Below are 25,803 nucleotides of genomic sequence, written 5' to 3' on the forward strand. Positions count from 1 at the left end.
CGATCAACATCTGTTTAACTTCAATCTTCCTCTGATCTCTTCACCGCGGTGTTCCATAACCACATCTCATAAGTTGGTGACTCCCCAAGATTCCAATCTTAAAAGGAAATCCTCAAGGTCTGATTCATCTCTTAATTTAAACCTAGAGGTACATTAACTAGACCGTAAAGCTATTTAATTCCCTTTTAAATAGTGTTTGAGTTCCATTTATATTTTCTAATCTTACTTACCTAGAAGAATTACCCAAGTAAAGTGCGACATAAGAGTTCTAATCCACACGGTGGTGCTCTTCAATAAGGTGTTTGGATCACCAAAACAGAAAATCAACAAGTTTGTTATCTCCTTCTACTTAAGTTCATCAGCCTCAAACGGGTATTTGTAATTCCTGGAACTATATTTTGTGTAAACGGTATAATGCCATTTACATGTTTGATCTTTGGTTCACAAAAAAATTGTTAACACAATAGCATTTTATCGTCAAAGCAGCCTTTTAGCATTATTAGATGAATTTCATTGCTCATATACATGTGGTTATGTTCAGTAACAACCTCAATGTGACTGTATGATCTTAGGATTATTTAATTTCATATATGTATTGAAACTCAGAGCGAGATAGGTAGAAATAGAGAAAGAAATTGTTCATTAAAAACTGAACGATGATTACGATCTTGTAGCTTACTACTCCGGCTGCAGCTTCTCTCTACCTTTGGCAAGCTTCATGATTATTTTATCAAAATCTTAGATTTAATGGCATATCAACTACTTCCAGGTTTGACTCCACATAATTTTCCATGTTTGTGAACTCTTTTAATATTTTTTTTATTTGGTGAGTTTCAGGTATTAGTTGTATCATCAAAGAAATTGCATCGTTTTGGGTTAGTTGGTTTTATGATTTTTTTCTCTTTTGATCATCTAAGTTTCTTATTTTTTAAATAGGTGTAGTCATTTTTTAGTTAAGAAAGGTTGACGTGAACATCTAATAAACACCAACTTCTGTAAGCTAGGCAGCTAAGTTTTGCAATTTTTTTTGTTGAGAAAGCATCGAAGTAGGTGAAACTGCTACTAATAAAGAGTTTAAATTCCAGAGCCAATAGAGGAACATGTTGCAACAAAACCAAAAAAAGAGTACTAATGGTCCATGACTTCTGTTTTGGCATTTATTCTGTTGGGAAAGATTTGGTTTGCTTGGATTCCCTTCATGGCGTCTAGAATTTCTCTCATGGCATTTCTTATGGTAATGCTTTGTGTCTTGTGACACTCAAACTTAGTTTCTTATTTTAGAAGTTTTTAGTTGCTTGCTAAAGTGGCAACTACCACCCTCCAAACAAACTAAAATACAACATGGAGGGAAGGATCCAACATTTGTTGCATGGGATTGATTCTTAGAAAACATATGGATGCGGTTAAGTAGTATGGAGCTAAGGCTTTTCCAAAGCTAAGATTTATTTTGGATATGCATATATTGACAACCTAAGTTCAAAGTGGCATGTTTGAAAGTGATTCAAGATGTATGGTTCAAGTCGTTGGTTCTCCTAAGCATGGCCAATACTTCAAAGCTTTATAAAAGATATCTTGTGGAGAAGGAGACAATGATTTAAACTAAACACTTTATTCCAAGGTTGTCAAGCTAGCTAATCAACGTACTCGAATAATTTTTACAAAGGCAAATCTTATCCCGGTTTATCATGTTGTATTGGAAAATTAAACTAAATTGGATGGCTTCAAATATTGAGTTTGATTGGCAAAAATATTGTACTTGGTAGTGATATATAATGAGTAAGTTGAATTATAATAAAAAAATCATATTTTTATACAATATCATCCAATTTATATATCATTAAAGCCATTTTTAATGTTTATTTACTCTTTTTTTTTTAAAATCATTTATGCGGACTCACCTACCAATGGGTAACAAAAATTACAGTAACCATAATTTGTTTAAGTCTAATTTTTTTTCTTCATTTTTTACTTTGAAAACTATAACAAATAATAAAAATACGAAAAACAAAAAAAATTACCATTGACCACTACTAAAAGAACTTTATTAATTATGATATTTGATTATAAACAACATAAAACAAATATTATTTCAAAATATACAAAATAAAAAATAATCTAAAAACAACCCGCGACATAATGCGGGTACCAACCTAGTAAAACTAAAACTCTTATGAAAGCCCCTCAAAATTTAGGTTGATTTAGGGTTCAAAATTATTGGGACAAGCATGCATACACAAGTGCAAAAACTTTAGCTATAAAAGTAAACTATAAATAGCTTTCTACGAAACCGAAAAATGATAAAGATAGCAGTACAAAAATAATAATGAATGTGATTAGTATATAGATACAAGATACAAATGAGGAAACGATATCATAATCTATTTATTTATTCATATATTTTTATTTTAACAATTTTGCTAGTGCTAATTTTTACTGCTTATAATTAATAAAAATAAATGAAACAATCCAACATAGATATACTATGGATAATATCTTGTCTAATATAGACATTTTTTATATTTAGTCTTATCGTGTTTCAAAAACAAAAAAAAAATATTTAATCTTATCTAATGTATGAATTAGTATGGCTGAAAAGTACCATCCTTATCGTCAACCATTTTGGAAAAAGACAAATCAATATTTTGAAAATTGTTTTTTATTACTTTACAATTCAACAACTATCCATATATTTACATTTTTGTTTTTTAAGATTACAGTTGTGCCACATATCAATTTGAATATGAACAATTTCTTTGAATATATGGTATAAATTCAAATTAACCTAAAAAAAACAATGAATATTTATAATTATGATTTAACTCCAAAAAAAAAAAAATTCCCAAGCACGATCGCCAACCACTCGAATCCATCTGCCAGAAACGAACGGCCAATATTTTACCACGTCGCGTTCTATAATTGGATATAAATCTTTTACAAAGCACTCAAAATCTTAATCTCTTTTTCTCATTCGTCCACGTTTGATTTATTAATTTGTAAATTATTTATTGTTTAATAAAATTTTTTTAGAGAGAGAGAAAAAAAAAAAAAAAGAGAAAGCTTTGGAGCCTTAAAATGGCAGCTCGTGTCGAGGCGGCAGCAACACACTTGTCGTCTCTCCCCGTAGCAGTTTCTCTGGAGTTTTCGCAGTCGCGAATCTTATTTTCAAGAAATTAAAAATTTTTGTTTTTTTTTTGGAGGTAAGACATATTTAACCTCCTTTCTCTTTTATTATCTGTTATGGATCTGTCTCTGTCTCTGTCGGATCATCATCCAAATTTGTGTTGTCTGCTTCAAAATCTGCTCAGTGTTTATGGATCATGTAGTATAAGTAGTAAAGGAAGTAACTTTTGGTAGTATAAATTGGGGTCTGTTAATGAGAGAGTCTCTTTTTGTATCGATCTGTTTTAGGTTTTTTTTTTTCAAAGGAAGGGTTTTGATTCGATCGGTTTGCTTTTTCTCATATGGAATCTGGAATAGTAGATCCTTCTCATGCTTGTTGGGTTTTAGCGATTTATACTTTGGATTCATTTTTGAATTCCCTGATTTTGGGTTTTATATTTTTTGGCATTTCGTGTATACTTTTATGAGTTTTGACAATATGTGATAGGATAAGTGATCTAATCAAATTATCTGGATAGTTTTTGGCTGTGATGCTCATGTATGGTTATGAGTAAATACTTTATCTGGGTCTGAATTCATTTTTTTCGCAAAAAAAAGTCTTCAAGTTGCGTTTTTTCTTCATAAGCGTTACCCAAAGATCTAACCTTTATTGATACGACTTTACTGTGCTTTTACATTTGTACGCATACATTGATGTGGTTTGTCCAGTATCACTTTGGTCTTCTTAAATGAATGTGAATATGACACACAGCTCACTTTTCTTTTTTAAGTTTGTTGGATCTTTCATGGATTCGCATTGTGTGATCCACTCTAATTGCTTAACTTTACTTTTAGAAGCAGGGTTTTAGGGCGTGGTTGCTTTGTTTTCACTGAAGAAAAAGAAGAAGGTGAATACAAGGATTATGGGAACTCATATCAATTTCAACAACATTGGAGGTGGTGGTACTCCTGGAGGGGAAGGGAGTAACCAGATGAAGCCAACGACGGGTAATGTCATGCCCCTGGCGAGGCAGTCCTCCCTCTACTCCCTCACATTTGATGAGCTACAGAGCACATTAGGTGGACCGGGAAAAGATTTCGGGTCAATGAACATGGATGATCTCCTGAAGAGCATATGGACTGCTGAGGAAGCTCAGGCCATAGCCATGACTTCTTCTTCAGCTGCTACAGCAGTAGCGCAACCTGGTGCTGGACCTGCTGGTATTCCCGGTGGTAATCTCCAGAGGCAAGGCTCTTTGACATTGCCTAGAACGCTCAGTCAGAAGACTGTTGATGAGGTGTGGAAATTTTTGGTCACCAAGGACAGTAATGGTAATATGGGAAGTAGCAGCGGAGGCGGTGGTGACTCGAATGCGCCTCCTGGGAGGCAGCAGACTTTAGGGGAAATGACACTTGAAGAGTTTCTGTTCCGTGCTGGGGTTGTAAGAGAAGATAACTGTGTTCAACCGATGGGTCAGGCCAATGGAAACAATAACGATGGGTTTTATGCTAACAACACTGCTGCTGGCGGCTTAGGTTTTGGATTTGGTCAGCCAAATCAAAACAGCATATCCTTCAATGGTAATAATGATTCTATGATCTTGAATCAGCCACCTGGTTTAGGGCTCAAAGTTGGTGGACCAATTCAGCAGCAGCAACAACAGCAACACCAGGTCCAACAACAGCAGTTGCTGCAGCAGCAGCAGCAACAACAGCAGTTGCAGCAGCTGAATCATCCTCATCCACAGCAGCGGCTGCCTCAAACCATTTTCCCTAAACAAGCAAACGTAGCATTTTCTGCGCCTGTGAGTATAGTGAACAAGGGTTTTGCTGGGGCTGCAAATAATTCCGTCAGCAATAATAATGGATTAGCTAGTTATGGAGGAAACGGGGTTACTGTTGCAGTAACTTCTCCAGGGACAAGCAGCGCAGAAAATAATTCTTTATCACCCGTTCCATATGTGCTTAATCGAGGACGAAGAAGCAATACGGGTATGGACAAAGTTGTTGAAAGGAGGCAAAGGAGAATGATCAAGAACCGGGAATCAGCTGCTAGATCAAGAGCTCGAAAGCAGGTGAGTATTGATCCAACCAAACTATTTTTTTGGTTTGACTATTTTGATCCAAGCAATCTATTTTGGTAGTATGAAAGATGCTTTATCTTCTATGTTTTTTCGCTATCCACTAATTGCAGGCTTATACATTGGAACTGGAAGCCGAAATTGAAAAGCTCAAGAAAACGAATCAAGAATTGCAGCGAAAACAGGTTTCATTATGTTACCGACATTTACAACCTCTGTGTGTATTCTGTTTTTCTCTCTCAGACTTTCGGACTTGGGTCTGAAACTTAGATTTACCTTTATTGCAGGCTGAAATGATGGAAATGCAGAAGAATGAGGTAACTGTTCAAGAACTTTATTTTTTTTCATAAGTTCATTCTGAAACCCTTAACCATACTTGATTAGGACCAATATCACTAGCAAAAGACCAAACTTAAACTCCAGATAGTTTTCAACATTTTTGGCCCCTCGCTTTGTTTCGAATAACCTTTTTGATTGTGTTGTTCACTGGTACACCTTTTGAAATTAGCAGCTGAAGGAATCGACGAAGCGACCGTGGGGCGCCAAAGGGCAGTGCTTGAGAAGGACATTAACTGGTCCATGGTGAGGGAAGAATGAAGCAACAAGAATGGATCAAACCAGACTGCGTAGCTTGGGACTTATTTAATAGGAGATAGTGCTACCTGTACAGGAGATTAAGGGAAAATATGGAGTGATAAATCTAGGTTACAGAGTAGGAGAGAGTTTTCATTATGAATAAATGACATTTTGTGCCCTGACCTGTATTAGTCTAGGTTTAGATCATCCTCTGTTTTTTTCTTTTTTTTTTTTTATGTTTTCTGATCGTTGGGGTTTCTAAAAGACAGCTGTTCATATATGTTTGTTTGACTTTTGTTTAAGGTATTTGGTTCTCTTATATCAATAACTTGGGTTTAGCCATTACAAATTCACTCTTGTCTCTGGTTAGAAAACATATTTATCTTTCAAAATTGCAATTAGAAAACAGTTCGGATCACCCCAAACGACAATTTTTTCCAGAAAAGAATGTGACTTATGAGGAGAGATCATATGTCTCTCTCTCTCTTCACTCAAAAAGAAAGACCATTTGGTGGAGAGTGAGGAGAGCCAGTCTCGAGCAGAAAACTCCGGCTACAATGCGACCTTGAAGTGGTACTAGAAGAAGAAGCCAAGCCACGGATGTCTCCACTTTGAAACCCTGAATCACCTCTCAGCGACCGTCCTTTGTTCTCCTCAACCGCCATTGCAAGACCGAGATGTAAAGGATCACAGCTTTCGTACAACAGCCTCAGGACTTGCTTGATCGATGGCCTAGCTACACCTTCTTTCTCTGTGCACCATCTTACAACTGCCACTACTGTTTCAAGCTGTTCTCCATCTATGCAGTCTTTGATTCTTGGATCCACCAAATCTATGCGTCTTGATTCCGATAATAGTAAAGGCTGAGACATTTCTACCAGGTTCCTACCTTCATCGACTGCTCTTTTCCCAGTTATAATCTCTAGCAACACCACTCCGTAGCTATACACGTCACTCTTCTCTGTCAGTTCTTGTGTTACAACGTACTCTGGATCTACGTAGCCTGAAATTGAGATTTCATGGTTTTAGAATTTGCTCAATAATATTTCAAGAATAGTTGTTTCCTTTGTATCCTGACCTGGAGTTCCACGAATATCAGTATTAAGAGGTTCAAAACAAATGGAGCCATCTCTAGAAGCATGAGCCAGACCAAAATCTGCAAGCTGCATCACAAAAACCCACAAATTAGTTGTTCTCAAGAGGTGAACGTATTGAAAATTCAATGTATCGGTTGATGATGTGATGGGATGCAAACTCACCTTAGCAACAAAGTTTTCATCAAGTAATATGTTGCTTGACTTAATGTCTCTGTGACAGAGAGGAGGGTCACAGTAGAAATGAAGGTATTCCTGGAGGAAAAGGAAAAACTAAGAACAGTAGTAATACAAAACCATAGAGTATTAGTTCTGTGAAAAACGTAAATTAAGGCTTTGGAAATTTACCAGAGCATTAGCCACATCTATTGCGATTTTCATCCTAGTTTCCCAACTAAGTGGAGGTTTATCTGTGGCTGCACAGAGACAAAGAACAACGTTCAGTATCCTCAAGTCAAGTCTTATACATAGCAAGGAACTTTGGAAACCATGAGCATACAGTGTATATGATCCTTGAGGCTCCCATTTGCCATATACTCGTAGACAAGGAACCTGGAATTATCAGGTTAGATAAGCAGAGGGCAATCCAATTTATTTTCTACACATGAGGAGTGGGGGAAACGAAATGAAGCTAAACTGTAAGCATTCACCTCTCGTTCTTCTTGTTACAAAAACCTTTCAAAGCAACTAGATGGCGGTGATGCAGCCTGGCGAGAAGCTCGATCTCTCTGCAAAAATCATCTTCAGCTTGTTCAGAGCTCTTGTTCATCCTTTTTAAAGCTGCAACCAACCCATTACTGAACTCAGCTTTGTGAACAGTCCCAAAGCCCCCACGGCCAATCACCATATTGAACTCTTCAGTTGCTTTCCTTATCTCCCTGTAGCTGAATTTTCGAAAAGCAGAAGAGTTACCTGCAAAAATTAACCAAACGTTTATTTCACATGGTCTAACATATCTTGTATGTGTACCATTAGAAGAACTTTGCACCTTCATGAATGATCGACCTTGGCCGGGGAGAAGGAGATGTCTTTAGATTACATTCCATGCCCTTGGAGTCATCAAGTTCCCGTTTTTTTCTTCGGATAAGAACTATTAGAACTACGAGCATCACAAGAGCAAAACCTGTAACAGCGATCCCAATAGCTGGAACCACTGTCAAGTGATATGGATGGTGACTTTTAATTGGAGACAGAACAAGATTGTCACTGCTTGGACTATCAGCAAACACCGGACTTGGAGAAGCGTCTGGGCTCAGTGACGATGGAGATGAGTCTGAATAGAAATCAAGAAAGTCAGAAAGGAGCTGTCAAGGATCTTTCCTAATATAGAAACAATGATAAGGTTCTACAATCCATAAATGCCAATTTGAATCACAAAATTGTGTATACCTGGAGAGGGGGTAAGCTCAGGCACATTAAAGAAGCAGCTAGCAAGTTCAAGAGCCGATGAATTGTCAACCCGGCTAGCTAATACAGCATAAGTAGCATCTCGACAAGTACTCAGTTTGATGCTATTATCTGGACCAAAAAGACTACGAAGGTAGGTGACACCAGAATCCAAGCAATTCATACAATGTTTCCCCGGTGGAAGCGGGAGTCTGCAGTTTCTAGAAACATCTCCAAACGTGATGGACTGAAGCATCTGCGTTACAGTGGTGAGACCTTCACAATCGTAGTTAACAAGAATCTTGGTCCCTAAACCACAGAAGATAGTTGCATTTGTTGGGATTCCATAAAGCTCCATGGTTCTAGAGATGGTAGTAACGCAGACTTCAGTCAAATCTGATGGAACTCCAAGATCTGTTGTGTAGTTTGCGTAACGGGAGACAGATACTGCGACGAAAGCGTTCATGTAGCGGCAGCATTTGGCTCTGTCGGCATTGTTGGAGCACATAGAAGCCACGAGAGTGAAGTTGGATGAAGTCAAGTCCAATGGACAACCTGTAAGTGACATAAATCAAATAACTTTGCATCAATTTCACTACAAAAAATCAGAAGAACAGAAACCAAATACACTTTTTAAGACGAATACACATTGAAATTTGAAAAAAAAAACCAAAAGCCTAAAACTATCAAAGTTTCAAGATTTACATTAGAGTTTGTAGTGTCGAACCATTTAATGCTAATTTAAACGAATCAAACTAAGGAAGAAGACTTTTAAAGAAAGATTTAGTACTATTAAAGAATGTGGAGAGAGAGAGAGAGAGAGAATACCTGCTTGGGCGAGTAAAGGCAAGTACTGGAATCCAAGAAATGCAAAGAATGCGAGTTGCAAGAGAGCTTGCTTATAAACAACCACCACCATGGCCAAAGAACAGAGGAGGAAGAAAGAGAGAGAGAGAGAGAGAGACGTTAAGAAAGGTCAATGGGAAGTCGCCTGAGAGAATGACAGTGGAAGGTAAAGGTCAGTGACAATGAGATGGAGAGAAGAAAAGAGTCGTCCAGATTTCCCTATTTCTCCATTAAACCCCCTGTAAAAAAATATAGTCCTTTAATTTGTCATTCTCTTAGGTTTTTTACCCGCTAGTTCGTTAAATGTTGTCTTAAGCACCCAATACAATTTTAAAATTAGTAATTTTACGTTTCAGATAGTAAAACTTTTCATGTGTATAGCCCCATCCCTAATACTATAATAATTGCAATGGTCGGCTTCTAAGTTTTTTGTTTACTCTTCTAAGAAAGTGGTCTAATCTTATCTCTTCACATGATTTGGTCATTTTCTTTATGTTTTTACTTTCTATCATAGGTACATCTAAATGTCAAACTAGATAATGATCATATTATATACGTATGAAAGTAACTACTAGAACTTATTCGAATAGGGTAAACTTATATGATTGGATTAGCACAAACGCAACTTTCATACTATCAGATTAAGCACTTAGCTTTGATGATGTATGTAGCTGGCATGCTATTAGTAATTTGTTGTTTTATTACTATATAAATATAATGATGACGGTCTCTCATTCAAGTTCTTCATTTTTTTGGTTAATTATATATTCTTAAAATAATTTGTTAAGAAAAGCAAGAAACAAAGAATTCACTTCTGTAATCATTGTTTCCGAGATGTTCGCAATTCCCCTTGTTTTTTTTTCTTTTCTTTCGATGACAATTTTTTTTTTTTTTTTTTTTTTTTTTTTTTTTTTCTTTCGATGACAAATTTAGACTTAAAGTTTTTATTTTCTGTTGGTTGGTCAAAAGCCAATAATGCAAATCACCCATTCCAAGTCTTATGGAGTTTTACGAAGTTGTTGCTTCTTCCCAAAGCCAAAAATCTTTGGGTTTTATTCTTTTAAAAACTTTTTTTTTTCTTATATGGGATTTTGTTGCAAGAAAGAAGACAATGTCTCAGAGATTCACCTTCTTTCTAACAGCTCTTCTCATTCCATGTTTTCTTCTCCTTAGCCCTTCATATTCCCTCAAGGTAACTTAAATCTGAACAAACCTTTCTCAAGATCATCAAGAATTGATCATAAATGGGTCTATCTAACCTAAAAACCCTAATGAATTGTGGGTTTCGGGGAAATTTACAAAAAAAAAAAAAAATGTTGATCTTTGTGTTGATTGGTAGGAAGGAGAAACATGCATCGTGAACAAGAACTGTGATCGGGGATTGCACTGTGAATCGTGTCTCGCCAGCGATAGTTTCCGACCTAGATGCTCCCGAATGCAACCCATTAACCCCACTTCCAAGGTTCCTTTTTTTTTTTTTATCATGGTTAATCATTATATATTCTTAAGATTTTTGTTGAATCGACTGATCATTTTGATCATCTTTTTATGTGTCAAAAGGTAAAAGGATTACCGTACAACAAGTACTCGTGGTTAACAACCCACAATTCATTTGCTCGAATAGGTGCAAAATCCGGCACTGGCTCTATGATTCTTGCTCCTTCAAACCAACAAGATTCGATAACTAGCCAGCTCATTGTAAATATTCTTCTTTCATCATAGTAAACCCATTCCAAAAGTTTTTTTTTTTTTCTCTTTCAATAAACCCCTTTTCAGAAGTTTTTATACTTTTGATAAAGCCCTTTTTTAAAGTTTCATTATTTAATACGATTCTTATCTTTACCTTTTTTTTGGGTAATTACAGAATGGTGTTAGAGGGTTTATGCTTGACATGTACGACTTCCAAAATGATATATGGCTTTGCCATTCTTACGGTGGGAATTGCTTCAATTACACCGCATTTGTAAGTTCCATATACACAGATCTTTATAAATCGATAGGTCCAAAGTCCAAATTAAAATATCTCTAATTATTTTTTGTATATATGTAGCAACCCGCGGTTAACATTTTAAAGGAGTTTCAAGTGTATCTAGAAAAGAATAAGGATGTTGTTGTGACGCTTATCATCGAGGACTACGTGAAATCTCCTCATGGTTTAACCAAAGTATTTGATGCATCTGGATTACGAAATTTCATGTTTCCGGTAACAAGAATGCCTAAAAACGGAGAAGATTGGCCTACTCTTGATGATATGATCAGTCAGAACCAAAGATTGCTTGTTTTCACGTCCAATCCTAATAAAGAAGCGTCTGAGGGTATTGCATTTACATGGAGATACATGATAGAGAATCGATGTGAGTTCGTCTCCAAATAGAATAATACATCACAATATGATTATAGCATATATGAAATCGATACAATGTTATGATTTTGTAGATGGAGATGGAGGGATGAAGGTTGGAGGGTGTACCAATAGACCAGAATCAGTTGCAATGGGAGATAGATCGAGATCACTTATTCTAGTCAATTATTTTCCGGATACTGCAGATGTGATCGGATCTTGTAAGCAGAACTCTGCTCCTCTTCTTGACACTATAAAAAGTTGTCAAGAAGCCGCAGGACAACGCTGGCCTAACTTCATTGCAGTCGATTTTTACAAGGTACGTGTAGAAGGATGTGGTTCGGTTTTGGTTAGATTTGGATCCGGTTAAATATAACGTGTAAGTAATGTTAACGTATGTGTGTATTTTAGAGAAGCGATGGTGGAGGAGCTCCAAAAGCAGTGGATGTTGCAAATGGTCACTCTCTGTGCGGCTGTGAAGATATAGCCGCTTGTAAAGTAAGTATTCTATATATGGACTATATGTAGTCACTATGTGAATTATGTTATTATATGTTATAAAAGATGAAGCTTAGAGCTGTCAAATGGTCCGTCCATGGACCATTTGGGCGAATCTGAACATTCTTTTGCATGGCCAAAGTTGGACAGTCCCAAATGGACAGTGGTCCAAAAAGTATTCATACCCACTAAGACAATTTCCAAATGGTCATGACCAAAGACAGCCCAATTTTTTTTCTATTGTTATTCATTTATAAAATATAAGTTTTATTTTTGTTATTTTTTCTTATAAAATCTGAATTATATTTTGTTATTATTTACTTATAAAATCTGAGTTTTATTTTTGTTATTTTCTTTTATAAAATCTAAATTTTATTTTGTTGTTTCTTTTATAAAATCTGATTTTTTTGTTATATCTCTTATAAAATTATGAGTTTGGTGGGAAAATTACTTCATTACATTTTCTCCTCAAAACCAAAATTAGAGAATTCACATTTTTTGCCTAAACCGTAAAATTGTGTTTTCCCGCCTAAACATAAAATTGTGTTTTCCCGCCAAAACCATAAAATTATGTTTTCCCACCAAACCCGTAAAATTGCGTTTTCTCGCTAAAACCGTAAAATTACGTTTTCCCACCAAAGCCGTAAAATTATGTTTTCCTGCCAAAACCGTAAAATTACGTTTTTTCGCCAAAACCGTAAAATTACATTTTTCTGCCAAACCCGTAAAATTACGTTTTCCCACCAAAACTGTAAAATTGCGTTTTCCCGCCAAAACCGTAAAACTGTTTTTTCTGCCAAAACCATAAAACTGCTTTTTTCGCCAAAACCGTAAAACTGCATTTTCCCGCCAAAATCGTAAAATCATACAATATTTTATCTGTTTTATGAAAAAAAAAAATTATAAATGTATTGCATGAAAATAAAAGTTTATAAGTGTAAAATATAATAATTTAAACTAATTTAGTTGTAAATGGAATTTCTTATAAAAATATATTTAAAATAAAAATATGTTAGTTTTGATAAGTGGACAAGCCCATTGTCCATATGGTTATGCCCATATGATCTATGGACAAAAATGATCAAATACGTAAATAAACTATTTATTTTTTGGTCCCACTATAGTCCGCCCATATGTATATGAACATGGGCATATCCATGGGCGGCCCGCCAACTGACAGCTATAATGAAACTAAACGTGTCTGTACAGGAGAACATGCCGTATGGGACGTGTGAGAAGCAAGAAGAGAAGAAACCGGAATCTAACCTAATGATGATCGCGAAGCTAACGGCTGAAGCGACCAGAGGCTATGGTCATCCATCTACCAAACCGACCCAACTTGGGCTTTCTGTGTTTGTTGTAACCTTTATCTCACTTCTCACAACTTTTTGACTCTAATGGTTACATTTATAGTTATGACAAAATTCTAATCTATTTTACTTGTAGTCACCTAAATACATACAAAAAAAAATTATTTCATTTATTTAAATAAGTCACACTTACAAATATCAAACGATGAATACCATTATTAAAATAAAAACAAGTTGGTTTTGGCTAGAGATTCCGAATCCGGTCCGGGTTAAGAGCACCGTAAGATACCGACTGCGAAGCCTGACCGTCGAATTCTTCTTGATCCGGTTTAATTCGGTGCAGATCTTTGCCACAAGGGATATAAAAGAAAGACTTAGAGTTAGGACAATTCTGTCTCCGCATGAAAAACCTGGCGCATTCCCACCATGTTCTTTGATTAGCAAGATCTTGAATACAATTCCTACCCACGTCTAGAATCTTTCTCTTGATGAGTGTTCGACATTTTGGACCGACTTGTGTAAAGTAATTGGAAGAGAGTGAAAGGTTCTTGAGGCTTGAGAGCTCGCAGAGGATCTCAGGTATGGTACCGTAGAACTTGTTTCTAGCCAAAATGAGCTGTTCCATCTTGTTTAGGCATCCAAAAGAGTAAGGAATAGGACCGGTTAGCTCGTTAGACTCAACATCAAAAACTGTAGCTCGGTTAAGGTTCCCAATTTGGTATGGTAAGCAACCGGTTAACTTGTTATTCAAGAAAAGCACTTCTTGTAGGGACTTGATGCCACCGATGCTTCCCGGAATCGGACCCGAGAATCTGCATCACATGACATGAAATTTCCAAAAAAAAAACACCTTTAGAACCTCAAAAGTACAAGACCCACTAAACCTACTTGATATGAAAAACAGAGTAAATAACTACAATGGGGAGTTTTGGATTCAAGTGTTGTAACGAGACCTGTTGTTAGCGAATGTGAGGTAAAGAGCGGTGATGGATCCGAGATTCTCAGGGAGTCTCTGAGCAAGATTGTTGTCGTTGATGAACAATACGTCAAGATCGAGATAGAACACCTGAGGAGGCACTGATCCGGAGAAAGAATTGAACCTGAGATCAAGAAACGTGAGGTTCGTTGCTTTTAACACAGAGCTCGGGAACTCTCCAGAAAGCTTATTGTTGCTGAGATCAAGCTCGAAAAGGTACTTCAAGTTGCTCACTTTTGGAACAGAGCCCAAGAAATTGTTACTGTTTGCGTGGAAGATGGTGACTTCTTCTAACTTGTCGAGGAAGTTATCTAGCCGGAGTTTCTTGCCACGGAAGTTAAAGTTGTTGAACTGAATACTCCCAAGTGCGTCGTCGTTTGTTCCCGGGAACTTGGCGCACTCGAGTCCTATGTATTTGTCCTGAGCGCAAATGTCGGTGCCTACCCATGTTTTGAGTATCTTCTTTGGATCGTCTTCGATTAGCTTCTGAAAATTCTTGATGACTGGAAACACTTTCTTTATTAGTGGGCTCGAGAATATTAGCGGCGGCGGTGATGGAGGAGGAAGAGGCAGTGGTGGCGGCGCTGATGGTGTTTCAGAAGGAGGAGAAGGTGGAGAAAAGTCTTCTTGCTCCGGAGATGGCGCCGGGGAATCGTCACTGCCACCGCCAATGATGATTTCTAGAGATTTTCTGTCGGTGATGTGGTTGTTTCTGGTGGCTAGAATTGAAAGAAAATGAAGAGACAGAATCAAGAAAATGAAAAGAATATTATAATTTGGGGCCATCGGGCATCGGTGACAAATTGATGCAAACCTTGAGGATTGGCTTAGGGAGAGTTATATAGAGAAACAATGTGAAAATGATGAGAAGTCAATGCACATGTCTTTTTATGTGGGCTGGTTTAGGTTACAATACATATAGTTAAATCCAAATATGAATTATTTGTTAGAATGAGAAAACATTAATATAAAATTCTTTATCCCTATTATATAATGCCAAAGGGTGGTTGGATACATGTGTAGGCTTCGTTGGTGTATATCATTTTTTTTTCTCACGTCAACGGTTTTGGCCGCTAAAATTCTCAGTAACTTAAGAAAAAGGATAACAAAGTTTCTTTAGTGTGTGATTGGCTTTAGTTTATACATATAACTCTAATGCGTTTTCCTTTAAGAGCAACAAAAAAGTATATACTATATTATTGGACTTGTTGAACTAAACTAAAGAGAGGAGAGAATGGATTGTTGGACTTGGTTTCGGGAGGAACAGAGTATTTACGAAATGGGTGAAGAAGGGAAGACTTCGCTGTACGTTGGCGATCTGGAACCGAGCGTGACAGATTCTGAGTTGTTCGATGCGTTTAGCCATGCGAGTCATGTGAGCTCTGTTCGTGTTTGCAGAGATTTGACCACAGGGGGATCTCTTGGCTATGGCTACGTTACCTTTGACTATCCTCAAGAAGGTTAACTTTTTCACCAAGTTTCCCTCGTATTGATAATACTATTTAAATCCGATTAGGGCTGTAGTCAGAGTAGTCATTTCTCGAGTTGAGTTGACAATTTGAGATGATCTTGTTACCACAACGTTGACATTTTTCTAAACGAATGCACAATGCAGGTTTTGGATTTCAAAACTGGTCTTACCATTTCTATGTTTTTACTTCTCATTTGTTCTTTTTTTTTGGTTGATCGGTGAGAAGCTAAAAGAGCAATGGAAATGCTGAACTTTACTGCTCTTAAAGGAAGAAGCATTATAGTTATGTACTATGTCCATTATCCAAGTCTTCTAAAGCGGGGAGTTGGTAATATATTCATAATGGTAACAATCACATCACTTCTTCTTTCTAGCTAGTATTGTAGCAAGACTAAGGGCTGTGTGGCTTTCTTTTGTCTTTTGGTCTTCAGTTTGACATTTCTTATTAAGATCCGTAACTTGTCTCAGAATCTTGACAAATCCATCGATCAAAAAGGACTCTACGATACATTTTCATGCTTTGGATCCATTCTTAGATTCAAATTAGCGACTGATGCATCTGGTAAGTCAAGAGGATTTGGTTTTGTACAGTACAACACGGAAGAATCAGCTCATAAGGCCATAGAACATATGAATGGAATGCTTCTTAACGATACAGAAGTATACGTTGGACCGTTTCTTCAAAGAGATTCTCCAAGCGAAAAGGCAACGTTCACTGATATTTATGTCAAGAACCTCTCCAAGTCCTTGACCGATGAAGAGCTGAACACAATTTTTCAAGATTTTGGACCTACGACGAGTTGCGTGATCATTAGGGATGGTGAGGTTCCTCAAGGAAAGTCTAAAGGTTTTGGCTTTGTTAATTTTAAGAATCCAGAGGATGCTGAGAAATTTGTTGAGGCTCTAAACGGAAAGAAGTTTGATGACAAGGAGTGGTTTGTTACTAAATCTAAGAAGAAGTATCAGAGGGAATCTGAAGTGAAGCGAGGTTTAAAACATGCTGTCAACATGTCACAGGGTTCGAGTAACGTGTGCGTTACGAAGTTGGATAAAAGAGTAACAGATGAAATCCTCAAAGACTTCTTTTCTTCCTAAGGAACTATAACATCATGCAAGGTTTGAAAACACTAAGGTCGTTTCTTTCCAATTTCAGTGTAGGATTCAAGATTTTACATATATGAACGTGGACAGGTCATGAGAGACTCTAGTGGAGTAAGTAAAGGATCAGGCTTTGTTACGTTTTTGAAGTCAGAAGAAGCGCTGTAAGTATCTAGATATACACTAATACACAAAGACAATGCAGCTCATTACTTATAATAAACTAATCAACGGTTAAAAGTCCTTTAATTTATTTGATGTGTTCAGATGGAGGAGATTAATGAGTGGAAATTAAACTCGGAAAACTAGAATAAAAAGCTTAATTTTCGAGTTTTGTAACAAATAAAAAAAAAGGATTATTGTTTAAGTTGTCATTTTGCCACCCCAAATCTTTTGGTTTGCAATTTGCTTAATGGCTTCGTAGATTTACCATTTTTGGCCACTTACAAAACTAAAAACTATATGTTTGTGTGTTTTTTTTATAAGAAAATACTTAATAACAAAAAAGTGAAACCAAGAAATCCAAATAATACAATGTGTAATCTTGTCTTTTTTTTTATCTTTAAAAATTGCAAATCTAAAAAATTTAAACCAAAATAACAAAATCCAAAAACTGCCATGAAAAATGGAATTTTTCCTAATTGAATCCAAAAAAAAAAAATCTATGATATTGTTACTTTTTCTTTTGCAGTTTTTATTGTCACAATATACATCATACTGTTAAAGACTCACTAAAAATAATAAAGGAACATTCATATGTTCTTTTCACAAATAAAATAAAGTTGCTTGTGTTTTTATCGGTGACAAATTTAAACGAAAATTTTTAATTTTATTATATTCATGATGGAGATTTTTTAATTTTACAAAACAAATATATTTAATTAACATTTTTATCGTAAAATTCATAAACAAAAATAAACATATCTATGTTCGGTTCGGTAGTATGCCTTAAACTAAAAAGAAGACAATTAACAATTGAGTAGGAAAAGTCATCAGCTCTTATAATCCAGTAGCTCTCCATTGATGAATCAAGTTCATCTTCTGGATGCCGCACTGTCTCTCCTTCAACCAAGCCTCGCCGGAGGCCTCTCTCGGCGAAGACCCTCTTCCCCATCCTTCCTTAGGTATGCGTCTTTTCACTCCCCGAACCACGTGTTTGTTGAAATGCCTCACTAAATTGCCCACCACGTGTTTGTTGAAATGCGTAACTGAGTTTTATCTTTGGGCTCTGTTCCGTTAAACAGAGAGTGGTGTGGCCTCCACTTCCAGAAACGAAGCTTCTATCCCGTCGCCCACGTTTAACCTCAGCCGTGAGTTGGCTCACGCTTTTCAAACCCCTTCCTACCACGACATACGTTCACGGGTTCACGTGATTGATCCCACGCAGCATCTTCATCAGCATCAGCACGTCCAATCGGACATTGAGCTGCTTCTCTCTCAAGTACTCCAACCAAACAAAGAATGTGTTCAAGAATCTCTTAGACACGCTAAGCAAACTACACTCACCAATCTTGTCTCCACTTACTTCGAACACAGCGAAAACGCTACCCGCCTTTGCTTGAATCTTTACCAAAACGTCCACAGCGCTCGCCACCACCTTTACACACCTCTTTTAGAACTCTTCAACATCTTTCCTTGTGATTCACACGCCACCATTGACGAGTCCCTCTGTAACTTGGCGTTCGACGTTTTCCTTAAGCTCGACACGTTTGAGAACCCTTTCTCATCTCCTGAATCTTACACCTTTCAAGAGACCCAGTTATGCTTCTCCCAGCTGAAGCATAAGCTGGACAGCCGTCTCCGCAAGTCTAGGTCACGGGTCCGCCTCCTCCACCGTGCCACAGCTGGTTCTGCCTTATCTCTTGTTGCTCCTGTAATTGCCGTTGCTGCTTCTGCGGCTGGTATTCGCATCTCATGTAATTCACACCCTTGTTGTTGCTGCAGGTCCCTTGTGCAGTCCCTACCTCCCTCACAGTTTCAAGAAGAAGGAGTTAACTAACATATCTCAGCTCAATGCTGCAGCCAAGGGTACTTTTGTGCTCAATAAAGATCTTGACACCATTGACCGTCTTGTCTCCCGTTTGCATACAGGGATTGAATACGACAAGCTTTTCATTCGGCTTGGATTGGAGAGGGGGAGGGACTTGCATTCGATTCAGGAGATTGCGAAACAGCTTCGCAAGAGCCACCTTAACTTAACTCATCAACTCAAGGATCTTGAGGATCATATTTGCCTTTGGTTCACTAACGTTAACAAAGCTAGATCTTTGCTCCTTAAAGAGATCCATCTTCCCCGAACGTAAGCTCCTCAACCTTTTTGTATCAGATTTTCCTAATGCTTGCTAGTTTGGTCCTTACCTAACTTTTTACTCTGGCCAGCCATGGTAATCTGTAGAGAGAAGAAATTACAGCCATCTCAAGTCAAAGATCAATCAAGATCACAAAGGTCAGTGGTTTTTGCATAATATCATATATATGGATAATATGGCTTTGTGCCTTGTTAATTGTTATCATGTCCTGTGTTTGCTTGTCGACCTGATATTGCTGAAGTCCAAGTACATATGGCTTTGTTTCGATCTGACGATGTTGATGCTTATTGTCTTAATACAGTGTATCTATTTGCTTTTGGTTATTTGGGATGATATCTGACTTCATTTGTCTATCCTTTTGCTTTTGGCTGTTACAGTATCCTGAGCTAATGAGAGAGGATAACAGGACCGAGGTGGTATACATATACATTGTTGAGCTATCTGTAGGTGGGAATAGAGACTTTTTATTGTCCTTAAAAATTGTTCATAGAATTGCCTGCCTTTTAAGCACTAGCAGTAGTAGTTCGATATTGTATGTTGTATTGGTTCATATCAATCATATCGAACAATTCTTTTGGTAAATAATTTTGTTGCTCTTGGATTTAGTAACAATCAGACAATACCTGTTGCACTTGAATTTAGTAACAACCAGACAGTACCTTAAAATCACATTGAAATGAGAAGAAGAAAACAATTGTCGAAATAAGAGAAGGTGAAATCAAGAAGGGGTGACGCCCTGTTTGGCCTTCAGAACAAGCTCCTCCGTGGTTGTCCCTATAATCTCGTTGCTTCGCTTCAACCCCATGCAGTAGTACCTTCCAATGGTGTCCCGGGCAACGATGCCCAATTTCTCTAGCTTCTGGACTGCATCTTCAACATCAAAGTTACACGTCGCACCAAACTCTTCCTTTATCAGTTCCTCGCACCTCAGATCCAGATCCTATTTCCCAAACATTCCAACCAACTCAAGTCACCACTCATTGATAGTATAACAGACAACAAAAATGAGTAAACTTAGGTGTATGTACCTCCAAGGTGGCTTTACCCTGCTCCATTAGTATGTAGAAGCAAATCATCACCTCTTTTACCTACGCATTGCAATCCAAATGAGCTTTTTGTTTCTATTGTATGTATAGACTAAAAATTCATGCAGGAACTTACTTCTTGCTGAATCACATCATCACACAAGTGTAGTAACGTTCCCCTCCCGCTGTCTAGTTGTTTATCATACATTGACTGTGTTATCAAGTTCTGGTACGTCGCCATGTTCTGCTGAAACCTGAAGGAACACAACATAAGATAAGCAACTAGTTGCTTAACAAGCAAGAAAGAAGGCTTAGAAAGGATATAAAGAAAGCACTTAACGTGAAGTATGTTTTCGCACAATAACCAAGCACTGTGGAGAGAATGGCAATAATTACCCATGGATCTGATTTAGGCATTTCAACCGAAGTAAGCACGGCTACCTGTCGATAAAATCATGTGAAAACCAAGAAAGACATGTAAACATGAACTGCAACAAAGAAAAAAAGAATCTGCCTAGAAGACTAACCAGACCAACTACTGCAGATATCATAAATTTGACCCAATCCATTGGAGTCAGTCCAGGGTTTCTTTTCTCAGGCTGCACAAGACATAAATGTTATTTCAGTTAGTTTGCAATTTGTTTAGCTACAAAATCCACTATGCAATGGGAAAAAAGGACAAGAACAGAAGCTTACAAGAACAATCTCCATGTCGGCCATAGGAATGTTTTTGAAATGCTTGACGTAAATTCCTCTTTCTAAATTTGTTGTAGAGCTAGCTCGTCTGCAACATCAGACACCACATGCTTGAACTCCAAGTTCACAAAGTTCCAAATAAGCAGAAACAAGACATACATAAACCTTACCTGTAAACAACAATGATTCTATCGAATGTAGGCTCCTGTATTGTGAGCTTGCTCAAGAAACTCTTAACGCTGAATTCATCAATAAAAAGGCCATTATCACATATATATATACATACAGAATGGTCAAAGTTGGCTTGAAAGCAAATCACAACATGTGAGGGATACTGAGTATAACCTCAATTTTGAATTCTCAAGGCGAATACGCTCAACATATAAGTCTTCGTTATCTGTGTCAGGGTTTGTCTCATCATCTTTTTTGGGATCTTTCTTGTTAAGACTGCTTGACCTATTGCCGCGTAATTTCTCTAACCTGTGATCTCAAGGTGTTAAGACCCACAATTTAATCAAATGCCTAATTGTTTTCTACAATTACTGAACCTTAAGCGAGAGCAGACAGGTAAACGCGTCCTAACCTGGTGATTCTCATGAGATAGGACCAAAAACGTGAAATGATAACATCCAATTTCTCCATGAAAAAGTAATCTGTGGTTTTATCCAGTCCAATACCACGCCTGAAGATGACATACTATAAAAAAAAAATGGGTAAATACAATCAGCCTTGTCAACACATCTAGATTCACGAACCATCAAGAAACTCTTTAGGAAACTGTATAGTCTTGAAATGCTTTATCTACAAACTCAAACTCTACCTTATCAGAAAAGTCTGGAATATTTTCATGGGGATGATCCTCAAAATACTTCTTGAGCAGCTTCTTGTCAAGCTTCATCCAGCAAAAGAAAGAAAACTGTTTTAAGAAAAAGAACCCAAAAACGCAGAAGCATTAGTTACGAAGATGGTGTTTGGTTTAATAAACCTTAGACTCATCAACTTTGATGGGAAGATTGAGAAGATACTGGCCAGAGTGTGCAACTTCCATCTCTTCATTACTAGTTATTTTAAAGTTGCTCTTCTCCATAACCTTTATAAAAAGAGCACAATTCAAGAACACTGAGCATACATTATTAAAACATAAGAAGGAGGAAATAAAATAATAACCTCTATGAATCAAAGAGACAAACCTGAAACAAGTAAGCTAGGAAATTTTGTTCAAGGACATCAAGTTCCTTAGAGGTTAAGTTCTGCTGTTGGATTTTCTGAGCACCGTGTACAGGATCAAAGAGAGAGTAGAGTTGCTGAAGACAGATACCAAAACAAACATGATAAAATGAGAAAGAAAGAAAAAAAAAGCATAGCAAAGCAAGACAAGTGTTTGTAAGAGAGGATGAGGAATAAGGTAAAAAAAAAAAGACCATGAGATCTTCAAACTGAAGAAGATACCAAGCCCGAACAGTGTACTCAATTCTCTTACAGAGCTTGAGGAACTCTTGTCTGTCATTACTATGTTCTGTTAAAAAAAAAAAAAAAAAAAACACACACACAAGCCAATTTTTTATCCGACCACAATTTGCAACCAAACAAACAAAGGAAAATAAAAATTTGGGTCTTGGATACAAAATCGGAGTACAAGGGAGGAAGAAGAAACTGACCAATGAGATTAGCCAAGGTCATGATGAGTTTAGGTTTGAGGATAGGGATGACAGATTCGGGTTCAAGACGAATCATTTCCTTGTTGTGTTGTTCCGCCATTACAAAAAGGTTCGATTTTGGGAAATCAGAAGCAAAGAAGGAAGAAGAAGAAGGAGGAGGAAGCGTAACGGACCCTGAGGAGGAACAAAACCGAAGCTTTCCAGCGAATAAATGTCGTTGAACTCCACCAACGGATCTGCCTATGTGCTGCTTCCTTTCTATTTTTCCTTTCCTAATTATAATTAAAAATAATTATATTCCTTAAGTCTAGTCTTCTTCGTGTATAATCAAACATTTGGGTCGATTAATAACTCAATTATACAAATTTATAGAAAAAAAAAACAAAAAAAAAAAAGCAGATAAAGGATACATAAATCATTTCGTTGCCGACGATTCAATCAATTTCAGACCAATTTACAAAGGTTGTAATGTTAATGTTTACAAGATTAAAGAAGAATGTGGGTCCTCACTTTATCCCAATCTCCACCACATCTCAAACCCTAATTAAACCCAACAATTGCTTCTCTTTTCTGCTCTGTCTCTCATTCTTTCTTTTGTCTTATGGGTTATATAAATTAGGCCCATAAAGTTATTGTTATGGGCTTTTCACATCCAACGAAAATTGGAGAGATACAGAGAACGTTGACTAGGAGTAGATGGACAACACGTGTCAAATCTCCTTTTGAAAGAGCTTATTTGTCAACTTTTTTATTGAAAATAATGCCTACTCTAGTTGACTCCTTTGTGTAAAATCCATGTGCAATAAAATTGTAGCAATATATGCATTGTGGACTACTTATAAATTGTACCACATTTTAGATTGTTGTCTTTTGTAAAATTGTGTTTTTTTTTTCTACTGTTTTTTAAATAAAAACCAACCTAAAACTCATGCATCACGCTAATTTATCCTAGGAATATTGTATGAGTTAGGTAATTGTATTATTTATAGATATCTATATAACAAATGTTTATAAATACATTAAGTAAATTGCATTACTTAGGCTATGTGCTATATATGACAATTGTCTTTCAACAAATCTAAAACCATATTTTTTATACTATTTACCTTGAATATATCTTGAATATGATATATATTTTTATATTATTTCTGTCTTATCTATATTATAGCGCATAGTTCACACTTACGGTGTTTAAGTCTATATATCATTTGTCTTATCAACATTATAGTGTGTGGTTCACACGTACGGTCTTAAATATATGAATAATCTCTTCAATTATCAAAATCTTATCTTCATTTATCTTAATAGATTTTTTTTTTCCTTCTATATATATAGCAACGAAATCTTGTTCAGGAACCCTACATTTTGTTTCCTCTCACAAATATATCGCCGCCGCCTTCGTCGCTTAAGCCATGCGTCGTGGATCCTCTTCTCAAGTTGTACCAGTAATCCTTGGTTGTGATTTACCTCTATTCGTCCAGCTTGTGATTTACCTCTTTATCGTCCAACTCCTATAACTCCCGAACAAGAACGACAAGTAAAATTGATTGTATTTTTTTAGGTTGTGGTTACTTTTGGGATATAATTTGTGTTATTTTTCTATGACTTACGTTTCTCTTTTTTTTGCTTTTTTATTTTTGTAGATCATGAGTCAATTCTTGTACCTTTTGGTGGGAGATCTTGAACCAATGTTGGCACCAAAAATCACAGGAATGATTCTTGAAATGGACGAAGACGATATCCTTGATTTGATAGGATCACCTGAAGCCCTCAAAGAAGTTGTCAAAAAGGCAACTAAGATTTTAGCTGACTGGATTCCTCAACAGCTAAAACTGGTAAAGAAGGAAGCTGCTGACAAGTTCTTGGCTTCCATCATCCCTCAACCTAAACTCTGAAATGAAAAACAAACTCTCCCTTAAAGTTTGAGTTTTAAATCTTTGTTTTCATTTGAATAAAAAATTTAAAATATTAATGTTATTGACAATAATGTGTATGAATAAAAAATGTTTTGCTTTTTCCAAATAAATCGTGTGGTGCATGGTTAGAGCCTCAAGTGATAGGAACAAGTAATATAACAAAGGGGGTTCAAGTCATCTTGATGACTCCTATTAATTTGATTTGATTATGAATATCAACTCCGACAATTTTTCATTTATCTATAGTCACAATAAAAATGGAATAAAGTTTGAATCCACGATTTAATGGTCACACTTATGATTATGAATAATGGAAGATCTGTAAATCGGAGACATGGGATTGTAAAAATATAATATACGATGGTATCTAACAAGACTGTAACTGTAGTGTGGTGCTGAAACGACAACTAAATTGGATTTATGTTGGCAACGAGATAAGCGAGAACGTATCAGTTTTATCGATTTTGGGTTTCATATGTTCAAAAGGTTTTAGTCCAAAGTCATATACAGTAAAACCTCTATAAATTAATAATATTGAGACAAAAAAAATCTATTAATTTATAAAGATTTTAATTTCTCGATAAATTAATAATTATTAATTTATAGAGAGACTTTCTTAATTTGGTAAAAAAATATTAAAAATGTGATTTAATGGTTATAACTAATATTTTTATAAAATCAATTACAATGAAAATAACAATTATCATGTTTTGGCGATAACACTCAAAGATTCTTATACAGTAAAAATATTAAAAATGAATTCTAATAAAAATGAATGTGTAGATATATACATATATTTAGATAATTTTATATAATTATTAATTTATAATATTGATGGGACCATATATTTACAAAGAATTTTCAAAAAAAATATTATTTTATTATATTATCGAATAGTGTCCCAAATTACATTAGTCCCGAGAAATTTATTAATTTATAGAGGTTATTAATTTAGCGAGTATCAATTTATAGAGATTCTACTGTACATCAATTTTATCGATTTGTCTTGCTTCAAATCTTTCAATACATGAACCAAACCATGGACTCATATGTAGATCATATGTACTTAACTTTGTAAAGAGTAGAAAGGCATACAGAACTGGTTTTCTTTTTCTTAAGGAATATAACTATATAAGTTTTTTTTTTCTTTTTCATAAGGAACAAAGGAAAGAAGTTGACAAATAACTAATTTTCATGGAAAAGATATATTGCCATTATTATTTTCTTATATATTTCAATTTGATAAACACATTAAATAGTAATTTGACTTCTTCTTTTTTTAGTAAAATGAAATAAATCAGTAAATTACAAATTCAAAGACTAAACCAATCATAGCAACAAATATATGATTTTAATAAAAGTTGGCAACCTAGTTAAGTTTTTAAAGTTATAAGATATAATTAAATAATTTATACATAGATAT

At 36.0% G+C, this 25,803-nt stretch overlaps 7 protein-coding genes and 1 long non-coding RNA gene across 18 annotated transcripts; 5 read left to right on the forward strand and 3 right to left on the reverse strand.

Moving 5' to 3' along the window:
* The first annotated feature begins 2,952 nt into the window (after positions 1-2,952).
* LOC104765793 (ABSCISIC ACID-INSENSITIVE 5-like protein 7) lies at positions 2,953-6,105 on the forward strand. Of its 6 annotated transcripts, none has more exons than XM_010509290.3 (5): positions 2,953-3,197; positions 3,955-5,174; positions 5,294-5,365; positions 5,468-5,497; positions 5,689-6,105. In XM_010509290.3, the coding sequence occupies exons 2-5, from the start codon at positions 4,023-4,025 to the stop codon at positions 5,764-5,766; spliced, it is 1,332 nt and encodes a 443-aa protein (XP_010507592.1). In that variant the 5' UTR covers positions 2,953-3,197; positions 3,955-4,022; the 3' UTR covers positions 5,767-6,105. The 6 variants fall into 6 exon arrangements, with proteins under 6 accessions (XP_010507592.1, XP_087310459.1, XP_087310453.1 ...); XM_087454333.1 differs by having other exon boundaries at positions 3,958-5,174; positions 5,692-6,105; XM_087454327.1 differs by having other exon boundaries at positions 3,961-5,174; positions 5,692-6,105.
* Positions 6,049-9,357, reverse strand: LOC104784260 (putative receptor-like protein kinase At1g49730). Its single transcript, XM_010509315.3, has 9 exons — positions 9,065-9,357; positions 8,240-8,791; positions 7,839-8,123; positions 7,501-7,762; positions 7,350-7,402; positions 7,199-7,266; positions 7,016-7,105; positions 6,835-6,919; positions 6,049-6,759 (listed from the first exon to the last, which is right to left on the reverse strand). Exons 1-9 carry the CDS (start codon positions 9,153-9,155, stop codon positions 6,248-6,250), a joined length of 1,998 nt encoding a protein of 665 aa, XP_010507617.1. The 5' UTR covers positions 9,156-9,357; the 3' UTR covers positions 6,049-6,247.
* Positions 9,358-9,970: 613 nt separating this feature from the next.
* On the forward strand, positions 9,971-13,410 carry LOC104784282 (PI-PLC X domain-containing protein At5g67130-like). Its single transcript, XM_087454342.1, has 8 exons — positions 9,971-10,274; positions 10,422-10,544; positions 10,643-10,780; positions 10,947-11,045; positions 11,133-11,436; positions 11,519-11,742; positions 11,835-11,921; positions 13,131-13,410. The coding sequence occupies exons 1-8, from the start codon at positions 10,083-10,085 to the stop codon at positions 13,311-13,313; spliced, it is 1,350 nt and encodes a 449-aa protein (XP_087310468.1). The 5' UTR covers positions 9,971-10,082; the 3' UTR covers positions 13,314-13,410.
* On the reverse strand, positions 13,377-15,076 carry LOC104784271 (uncharacterized protein At4g06744-like). Its single transcript, XM_010509324.3, has 2 exons — positions 14,185-15,076; positions 13,377-14,043 (listed from the first exon to the last, which is right to left on the reverse strand). The coding sequence occupies exons 1-2, from the start codon at positions 14,991-14,993 to the stop codon at positions 13,476-13,478; spliced, it is 1,377 nt and encodes a 458-aa protein (XP_010507626.1). The 5' UTR covers positions 14,994-15,076; the 3' UTR covers positions 13,377-13,475.
* A 277-nt stretch (positions 15,077-15,353) lies between these two features.
* On the forward strand, positions 15,354-17,207 carry LOC104784310 (polyadenylate-binding protein 8-like). Of its 3 annotated transcripts, XR_015559718.1 has the most exons (5): positions 15,445-15,667; positions 15,905-16,023; positions 16,147-16,794; positions 16,870-16,940; positions 17,044-17,207. XR_015559718.1 is itself a non-coding variant. In XM_019226905.2 (4 exons), the coding sequence occupies exons 1-3, from the start codon at positions 15,442-15,444 to the stop codon at positions 16,771-16,773; spliced, it is 972 nt and encodes a 323-aa protein (XP_019082450.1). In that variant the 5' UTR covers positions 15,354-15,441; the 3' UTR covers positions 16,774-16,794; positions 16,870-17,207. The 3 variants fall into 3 exon arrangements, 2 of the variants coding, with proteins under 2 accessions (XP_019082450.1, XP_010507660.3); XM_019226905.2 differs by having other exon boundaries at positions 15,354-15,667; positions 16,870-17,207; XM_010509358.3 differs by having other exon boundaries at positions 16,147-17,207.
* A 236-nt stretch (positions 17,208-17,443) lies between these two features.
* LOC104784300 (UPF0496 protein At3g19330) lies at positions 17,444-19,079 on the forward strand. The gene is given in 3 exon segments (XM_087454294.1): positions 17,444-17,900; positions 18,021-18,682; positions 18,684-19,079. Coding segments are annotated over 3 exon segments (1,137 nt in total). The 5' UTR covers positions 17,444-17,821.
* A 578-nt stretch (positions 19,080-19,657) lies between these two features.
* On the reverse strand, positions 19,658-23,048 carry LOC104784291 (uncharacterized). Of its 4 annotated transcripts, none has more exons than XM_087454283.1 (15): positions 22,975-23,048; positions 22,465-22,736; positions 22,228-22,322; positions 21,997-22,110; positions 21,792-21,896; positions 21,627-21,698; positions 21,390-21,502; positions 21,152-21,286; positions 20,977-21,045; positions 20,807-20,894; positions 20,638-20,709; positions 20,451-20,551; positions 20,247-20,364; positions 20,114-20,173; positions 19,658-20,025 (listed from the first exon to the last, which is right to left on the reverse strand). In XM_087454283.1, exons 2-15 carry the CDS (start codon positions 22,562-22,564, stop codon positions 19,804-19,806), a joined length of 1,464 nt encoding a protein of 487 aa, XP_087310409.1. In that variant the 5' UTR covers positions 22,565-22,736; positions 22,975-23,048; the 3' UTR covers positions 19,658-19,803. The 4 variants fall into 4 exon arrangements, with proteins under 4 accessions (XP_087310409.1, XP_087310392.1, XP_010507643.1 ...); XM_087454266.1 differs by lacking the exon at positions 22,975-23,048 and adding an exon at positions 22,875-22,920; XM_010509341.3 differs by lacking the exon at positions 22,975-23,048 and having other exon boundaries at positions 22,465-22,853.
* An 812-nt stretch (positions 23,049-23,860) lies between these two features.
* On the forward strand, positions 23,861-24,490 carry LOC147949673 (uncharacterized). Its single transcript, XR_015559720.1, has 2 exons — positions 23,861-24,001; positions 24,108-24,490. It is a non-coding gene; the product is annotated as an uncharacterized LOC147949673 (long non-coding RNA).
* Positions 24,491-25,803: the final 1,313 nt, after the last annotated feature.

Source organism: Camelina sativa, chromosome 1 (genome assembly GCF_030686135.1).
Source record: "Camelina sativa cultivar CO46 ecotype springtype chromosome 1, ASM3068613v1".
NCBI classification, from domain to species: domain Eukaryota; kingdom Viridiplantae; phylum Streptophyta; class Magnoliopsida; order Brassicales; family Brassicaceae; genus Camelina; species Camelina sativa.

Excerpts from the sequence above, each read along its gene's own strand:
- LOC104784310 (XM_019226905.2), top strand. The coding sequence starts at position 15,442 with ATGGATTGTTGGACTTGGTTTCGGGAGGAACAGAGTATTTACGAAATG. Across the intron at positions 15,668-15,904 it reads CTTTGACTATCCTCAAGAAG|CTAAAAGAGCAATGGAAATG; the intron begins GTTAACTTTTTC and ends ATCGGTGAGAAG. Across the intron at positions 16,024-16,146 it reads TTGGTAATATATTCATAATG|AATCTTGACAAATCCATCGA; the intron begins GTAACAATCACA and ends AACTTGTCTCAG.
- LOC104784260 (XM_010509315.3), bottom strand. The coding sequence starts at position 9,155 with ATGGTGGTGGTTGTTTATAAGCAAGCTCTCTTGCAACTCGCATTCTTT. Across the intron at positions 7,763-7,838 it reads AAGGTCGATCATTCATGAAG|GTAACTCTTCTGCTTTTCGA; the intron begins GTGCAAAGTTCT and ends TAATTTTTGCAG. Across the intron at positions 7,106-7,198 it reads TAGATGTGGCTAATGCTCTG|GAATACCTTCATTTCTACTG; the intron begins GTAAATTTCCAA and ends CTTTTCCTCCAG.
- LOC104784271 (XM_010509324.3), bottom strand. The coding sequence starts at position 14,993 with ATGGCCCCAAATTATAATATTCTTTTCATTTTCTTGATTCTGTCTCTT. Across the intron at positions 14,044-14,184 it reads CTCACATTCGCTAACAACAG|ATTCTCGGGTCCGATTCCGG; the intron begins GTCTCGTTACAA and ends CATGTGATGCAG.
- LOC104765793 (XM_010509290.3), top strand. The coding sequence starts at position 4,023 with ATGGGAACTCATATCAATTTCAACAACATTGGAGGTGGTGGTACTCCT. Across the intron at positions 5,175-5,293 it reads GATCAAGAGCTCGAAAGCAG|GCTTATACATTGGAACTGGA; the intron begins GTGAGTATTGAT and ends CACTAATTGCAG. Across the intron at positions 5,366-5,467 it reads AAGAATTGCAGCGAAAACAG|GCTGAAATGATGGAAATGCA; the intron begins GTTTCATTATGT and ends CCTTTATTGCAG.
- LOC104784282 (XM_087454342.1), top strand. The coding sequence starts at position 10,083 with ATGGAGTTTTACGAAGTTGTTGCTTCTTCCCAAAGCCAAAAATCTTTG. Across the intron at positions 10,275-10,421 it reads GCCCTTCATATTCCCTCAAG|GAAGGAGAAACATGCATCGT; the intron begins GTAACTTAAATC and ends GTTGATTGGTAG. Across the intron at positions 11,437-11,518 it reads ATACATGATAGAGAATCGAT|ATGGAGATGGAGGGATGAAG; the intron begins GTGAGTTCGTCT and ends ATGATTTTGTAG.
- LOC104784291 (XM_087454266.1), bottom strand. Across the intron at positions 21,503-21,626 it reads TTCCAGACTTTTCTGATAAG|TATGTCATCTTCAGGCGTGG; the intron begins GTAGAGTTTGAG and ends TTTTTTTTATAG. Across the intron at positions 20,895-20,976 it reads AGAATCATTGTTGTTTACAG|ACGAGCTAGCTCTACAACAA; the intron begins GTAAGGTTTATG and ends CTGATGTTGCAG.